The sequence below is a fragment of the Leucopleurus acutus genome (genome assembly GCF_964270905.1).
Source record: "Leucopleurus acutus genome assembly, chromosome: 9".
Taxonomy (NCBI): Eukaryota; Metazoa; Chordata; class Mammalia; order Artiodactyla; family Delphinidae; genus Leucopleurus; species Leucopleurus acutus.
Window position 1 is genome coordinate 106,302,498 of NC_139144.1, and position 7,670 is coordinate 106,310,167.

The 7,670-nt window shown below is 41.3% G+C and overlaps 1 protein-coding gene across 1 annotated transcript; it reads right to left on the reverse strand.

Moving 5' to 3' along the window:
* Positions 1-370: 370 nt before the first annotated feature.
* Positions 371-6,453, reverse strand: CNPY1 (canopy FGF signaling regulator 1; the record flags this gene model as incomplete). The annotated part of the gene is given in 4 exon segments (XM_082847000.1): positions 371-408; positions 4,462-4,558; positions 6,314-6,438; positions 6,441-6,453. Coding segments are annotated over 4 exon segments (273 nt in total).
* Between the last annotated feature and the right edge of the window lie 1,217 nt (positions 6,454-7,670).

Genomic DNA, 7,670 nt, shown 5'->3' on the forward strand with positions numbered 1-7,670 from the left:
TTTTATCAAACAGAACACTTTACTCGTATATGTGCGTGAAATATACAGTACACGTTATTAAATCCTTATTTCATTTATGAAATGTCTTCACTTTTTTCCTATTACTGAGTTAAATGCTTTCCTGCCAAGCCTGTTTGTATCAAAATCTACAAAGGTAATTCGTTTCATGCACTCCTCAGCTTCACCTATAGAAAGAATTGGGGCTCGTCATGATGCCAAACAAGAGATTTTCAATAAAATATCAAACATGAGACAATGCAGTATGAACAAGAGTCGTAAAGTTTCTTCTCATGAAGAAACGTGAGGACAGAAATGCAGACATTGACCTTGGGGCTGTGACTCGTCTCTCCTCTAAGTAGCAGCGTCATTCCTAGAGTTCAGTGTGATTAGTAGAAGTTTCACACAGACCTGGAAAAAAAAAGTTAGATGGTATCACTATCACATTTAACACCAGCCCAGAAGTCATAATTTACTTTCTGCAAAAGCACATTCTTGTGGAAGCACGTTTTTTTTAAAAAACTTTCTTATGGACATTTTCAAATACACACAAGAGTAGGAAGACGAATGTAATCTACTCCCCTGTAGCTCGGTCAGCCACTGCTATTCCTGTCCCATCTCCAGTATTTTTTCCTGGAGTATTCTGAAACAAAGCCCAGGGGTTGTATCATCCTGCCCGTGGTCATGGGAGTATTTAAGGAATATCCGAGACAGGGAATCCGTGCGCTGGGCATTTAATCCAAGGAGCAGAGAGGCAATGACGCTTGGATACATAGTACATTTCCAACTGGAAGCAATTAATGCCAGCTCTCTTTAGACTGGGCTACGGTTTATTTTAGCTACGTAATTTATTTCAAATAGGAAATAGGCCAGCCTTCGTATTATTTTGTATGATTTATTAGCCTTGAAGGTAATTATTTTGAATATTAGAATTTAACACCCCCATTAGTGCTTGGAAGTCTATATAAAAAGGTCAAAATACTTTTACTTTAAATGTAGGCTAAATATTTCTGGATATCTGAGACCTATTCCATCTGTGGCATTCAAAATGGTCGTGTCACAAATTCTCATCAGTCTGATGTTTTTAAATGTTAAGATTTGATATCAAAGCAGAAGTGATATGTATACAAAACATGGTTATGTGTTTGTGTTTATACCCTCACTCTACCTCATGAAAACCTCCACAGACCAGAGTAGCCACTTATCCATAATCTAGAGTGACATGTTCTACCTTGAGTGGAGTATAGCTGTCATTTGAATCATGACCTTATATATTATTAAGATTTTAAAATACCATTTTTACTTCAAGACATTAAAACGACAATCTGGAAAAGACTGAGTCATGTGCCACAAAACATTCAACCAGGAAAATCTAACGAACTCACTTTTATTTCATGCCTAGGAAAGAAAAAGAGATACATAAGAAATAACCTGCTACCACTATTACTGTCTCGTGCCCCCCAAACAGGGTGTATTTGATAACTTTTCTTCTATCCAGTGAATAAAGCTATAGGGGCATCTGCAGATCCACCTGCAGACCCATAGCCTTTCACTGAGACGTTTTTCATTCGTTGAAAGGATGACACATGTTCATGAAAATCTCACTACATTGTTATTTTTAAAGCCAAACACCGTCATTTTAAGTTTAACATAAAATATGTTTCCTCCATTATTCCCCATTTATTTTGTGTAGGGGGTGAGCCTTAGAATATTAATATTTTAAAGAATCATACATGTGTTAATTAACTAGATGGGGGGAATCCTTTCACAACGTACACACGTATCAAATCACCATGATGTACACTTTAAATACCTTACAATTTTCTAGGTCAATTATACCTCTACAGCTGAAATGTTAAAGTCTGTGAATGTGCTCTCATCTGCTCCCATAGAATTGTTAAAAATAAAGTGAAAAGGTCTACATGAAATAGAAAAAAGCAAAATTCACACACACACACACACACACATATAAGGTGTATATAAAGGGACTAAACTTCCACTCAAACCTCTAGTCCTAGAAATATTTATCTTTGAAAAGATTATTCATCTCCCTAAAAGCAATGGGGACATTTCACGAGCTCTCAGTACAGTGTCTGCTCATAGTATATACTAGGTACAGAGTTACTGGTTAATGTAGTTTTCATAGCCTCCAATAAACACACACACACACACACACACACACACACACACACACACACACACAGAGTCATATTTTTAAAACATCATTTGAATCGTGCAGAGGGATCATAGCAAAACTGTGGTACAACAGCACAAAATAAAGCATCGCCTTTACAAAACAGAGGGTGAATGTCATGCTATAGCGGGAAACTTACTGTACTTGTATTAGATTATGTTTAAAAGCTTCTGGACTTTTTATGCAATACGAGAGTCTCACCTTTTCCACAAATTTCCGAAAGCATCCCAATATGTTAGAACGTATCACATCTTTGTTGTTGCAGTCATTAATTGGAATTATTCTCATTGCTCTGTCACTTTAGTTTTCTCCTGGCTAAAATGTTTAAGTTTGAAAAACTCTTTGTCTTGTCCTGAGGTTTACTTACTTCAGTAATAAGGGGGGTTTAGGAGGGCAGGGACTCTTCTCTCTTTTTAGGATTACTGTATTCCTAGTTTTTAATTTATAAGTGGTTTGGAACATCCGTAAGTATGTTTCACAGAGAAACAACCTGAAAGAACTCACTCCATTTTACTGGGTAGCAGCCATGTGGTGGTTTACTCTTTGGAGTGGTTACTTTGTGTTCTCAATAGTTCTAGGGCACCGATACTTATGTTTACAGTGTAAGCACTTAAACAGTTTTTAAAAAATCGATGCTATTAAGAATTATTTGATCATGTTTTATTTTACACTAGTAATACTGCACATATCCTAAGTTTATGCTTTACGCTTGTATTTTCTTTAGGATAATATTAATTTTTATTTCTAATTATAAATATGCAGAAGGAATGAAAAGAGATAGTTAATATTATCGAAATTAAGCCAAATTGCTGCACTTGGGAACAGAGTCTTTCCTCAGAATCTTATTATCTGAGGCAACTACTGCCGTAAAGAGTTGGTGAAACTTTCTTGAGACTTTTGTAATATTTGAGCAGGTGCTCATACAGCAAATGATTTGCATTTACCATAGCTGATTATGACAAGCCCAAATCCTTTATGAGGAAAAAATAGGAAAACACATATTCTCAAATCGTTACATTTTTGCTTACATCTTAACGCACACATTCACCTCTGAACAGCCTGAAAACCTTCCAAAATAATTTATTTGGGAAATTGTGACTCTGCACTTATTTATGTGAATTTCACAAGTTACAACAGTAAATATCAAGATCAATAGAAAAAGTTCTTGGATCCCTGCCTATATCCTGACTGCATCATTTCACCACACGCTCCTTCAAATTCCCAACTAAACTGGATTTTAAACAGAGAACAACCCCATTATCTCCTCAGAGTAAGAAAACGTCATCACGTGAATGGAAATTTGTTACTTTCTTGTTCAGTAACTTTGGAGGACAAATATTTGTCTTCTACTCACAGTAACTGTTATTTTAAGGACTTCAGCACTAAATTTGACCCTATGGCTGCAGGTATATTATACTTTATTATAAACAATTGCCGAATGCTAAACATCTCAAGCTTCCATAATTGCATCAAAGTATTTCCCCAGCTTCCAACCAGTGTCTTCAGAGATCACATTCAGTTTTTCAAAGATATCTGAAAAGAATGTACGACTTGTACTACATTCTTGTAAATGTATTTTAAAAGTATCAACGTGATACAGACGACGTGTGTTCAACCAAATGGAGGGTCGGGTCAGGGCGGCCCTGTGTTTCAACTCTGTATATAGAAAATAAACTTCTGGCAGTGTTTTCTAGCTTCTTATTGTGCGTATGCATGTGTGTGTTTAAGAATACGAATCAAGTATTATCTTCCACCCTCTCCCAGAAAAACATTTTTAAGAAGTAGGTAGGCTAGGAAAGGAACTTGAAAAGAAATCTAGCGCCAAACAAACAGACAGAAAAACGTTTGAAATTTCTTACTAAAGAAAGGTCCCACTTTCTGTTGGTGGAGGTAAGTACACAAGTCCTAAAGGGATTCTCCTTCCCTGGTCCAGGATGGAGAACCCACAGCTCTGAAAGTTTAAAAAGAGAAACGCTTTGGGTTCTTGGATTCGTGCAACTGTGCTCTTTCCCAATTGGAAATCAAGCATCTTTAAATTCATTTAAAATGTCGAGGAGAAGAAGTGCAACCAGCAAAGGCCTCAGAGCCCTGAGGTCTGTGTGCTTTTCTCTCCCATGGCGTCGTTTCTGATTCAGTGGAGACCCCGTCAGGGGCAGGGAGACAGCGAGGCTTGGTTTGGAAAAAAAAAAAAAAAAAAAAAGATGCTGCAGTGCTGAGCTCGAGGGAGGGGTGGGCCAGGGAGAGGGCGCATGCTACATCAGACACAGTACCTGGTTTTTCACTGCACAGCTTGTCAGCGAGGTAGTGTGCCTCCTGGGCGATAAGTGAGAATATTTCATCTTCGTACTCTTCCATTATAGTTTCACACTGTAGAAACAGAATAACAACATATGTGGATAGATATGCACTCACAGGACATCTTGTTAGGAAGAACTTGTCACAGTTTTATTAGCTAAAAATATAAAATCATGTTACCAAGGTGGTCCATTTTATTAGCCCTTTTGGTTTAAGACGACATTGCATTGGATGAACCCTCTTCCCAGAATGTTAATTGCATCATTTTCCTGAGACTTGGCTAACTGATTAGTCCTGTTGAAAGACGAGGGTGAGGCAGGAAAATGGTTCTTTGTATTTGTTCCTCTTCCTCAAACTGGAATGGAATGCAAGGAACAGGAGGGATGGAGCCCCCATTTATGGAGCTGAAAGTCTTCGGGATTTTTGTTTGTTTGTTTGTTTTGAAACTTTAGAGCACACGGCTCCTTGAAATGGTTAAAGCAGTTTCCTTTAGATTTAACATAATAATCCATTTTGTGGTTTTAAAACAGGGTCTGAAGTGTGAAAATAATTAAGCTTTCTCAGCAATCAAAGTACAAGTGCATCTTCAACTGCACTCGGGGATAACGGGGCTTTTCAGTTACTCAGGAAAGTTTCTCTTCATACCACTTAAGGGATCCATCTGTAATTTCTCTTTGCTTCCCCCCACCCCAAATCTGACATTTCAGAGAAGAGGGAGCTCAAATGTACCCACGCACCCAAAAATCTTAAATTCGGACTGGAGCGTGTATCTGCGTCGGAGAAGCACAAGCTTAGGAACTGTGGTGGTAAAGAGTGTTCACTGGAGACTAGTAACTCATTTTCTGAGTTCATTAAGTGAGAAGCTAAAATTTTTTAAATGGCATTTAAAAATATTTAAATTCCACTATTACATATTTATGGAAGACCTGTGAGATACGAACACACTTCGTCACTGTGATTCCCATTCTACAGTACTTTTAGCCCTGAATTATTGCCTTGATTTTTTAATTAAACTGAAATCTTCAAAAGTCAGCTGCAGCCCTTATACCAGGGGTTCAGCATGTCTGACATTTTGACCAACGTGTGAACCAAAGACATTTCTCAAACAGGCTTTCCCATCACTTGGTCTGACTCAGTAGCATTAAGTAAAGTGAAATCTCTTGCTATATATTTTGCCAGGCACATTCTAGACAGCCAGAGGCCAGCATTCACGCGAAATAAACATTATGTTGGGAGGAAATGCGGCATAAAGCCAATTATCATACTAAGCCTTTGTTTGTGCTAAAATACTTGAACGAACTCAGGAAAAAAAATTCTCCCTCTTCTGTGAAGCCTTGGGGAAAAAAAAGTGATGTGTGTCACTCTCCCTCCATCATGTGGCTATAAATATTTGAAAACGACATTCATTTTAATTTGGATTTTAACCTCGGAACCACAGTCCCTGATTCCTGACGTAGGAACTTGTAAGAGACCTGCCCGGGCACGGGGAGGACGGAGTCCTCTTCCCAACCGTCCCCAGGAGCAAAGCAACATGCAGACTGTGCCTCCAAGTCACTGGGATTTGTAACGCACTTTCTGGAAAATATCACTTAACTGTCTCCACGGAGATGAAATACCACGGCCCCTAGGTGTCTCAAAAGGCAAGTCACTAAGTGCGCGGTTAACAGAGAAAGCAGCAGGACAACAAAGCTAATAGATAACAGTTTAATGGGCATGTCTTGAAACTCAACAAAACCCCAAACAAACAGCAAAAAAAAAAAAAAAAAAAAAAAGTACCAAAAACATGTTCATGGAGTACGGAATTCCTCTGCGAAGAAGACAGCTTACCGAGAATTTCAAATGTCTGTAAGCATCAGAATAAAAAGGGAATTTAAATTCTTTGTATATTTTGTCTCCTGTCCTTGGAGCAAATCTCTTGAAAGTCTTCTCCTTAGTCACGGGGTCTTCTTCCTCTTGTAGTCATTCATTCGCTCACACACTTTACCCAAGAGGTCTGTGAGGAACGCCTCCGACTGGGCTAAGGGAAATCTGTGGAGAAAAGCCAAAAAAGGGAGGAAACTCGTCTTAACGTTGATATTATTTAAAAGACCTTCCCCTGAATGCACGTGGCAGCACACCCCATCCCCCAAACAGTATTCCTGTCCTGATACAACATGTGCACAGTTCTATTATTTACATAATTTAAGGGGTTAGTCTAAATTCCGGTTTTTAAAAAATGCCTATGTTCGAAAGTGGACAGAAGAAAAAAACTTCTATTCAAGCTAGAAACTATACTTCTACAGGTGATAATTTTGGAAAGTCATGGAACATGCAGAATAAGGCATTAAGCACAGGTAATGGCTGTTATTATCTACTTGCAAGAGACAGACAGACAGAGCCAGAGAGAGCGCTCGGGTCTCTCCTCCAGCGCATCCCGAGCTGGGAGAAGGCCGGGCTTCGCGCTCCGCAGCCGCTGCCCTGCGCGCCGCGGCCCCTCGGCGGCCGCTCGGGCCCGGGGGCAGGGAAAAGCCAGGCTGACCGAATCGCCCCTCTCGCAGGCGCGGCTGCGCCGTCTTTGGAACAGCTGGCGCCCGTCTCCGCACGCCCCTCTCCCTCCGGAATCCAGCGAGGATTCAGAGGACCCTTTGGCCAACCGCCGCCGCCCCGCGCGGGGGTCAAAGAGCACCCCTCGCCCTTGGTAACCGGGACAAAAACTCGGGGGCCGTCTAGACAGGTCAAGGTGCAGGATGCTGCGTCCCCGCGGCTCCTTCCGGAAGGGGGCGGGGACCCGCCAAGGGCGCCGCGGACGCGCCGCGGCCCCGGCCTCTGCGGGCTTTCTCCCTCTCCACCCTCTGCTGATCAAAGTAGGAAGTTTGCATGACAACCATGGTGAAAGGGGCTGAATCACAAATGAACTCGATTTCGCCGATGTTGATATATCCAGCCTCCATTGTCCCCTTTCAGACGCAGTGTGAACCCTTCCGGTGCCGGCGACCGCGCGGCATTCACATGCGCGCTCCGGGCGCACAAAGGCTCCCCGCGCCCCTCCCTGCCATCTGGCCGCGGGGCTCCGGGCGGGCTGTGCGGCGCGCCTCTTCGCTTAACCCTGCTTCCAGCCAAAACCACTCGAGCGTCACTCCCGTCACCCCCCAGGCTCGGCAAGGAACGAACTCCGTAGAAAAGGAAGGAGCCAAAGAAAACCGGC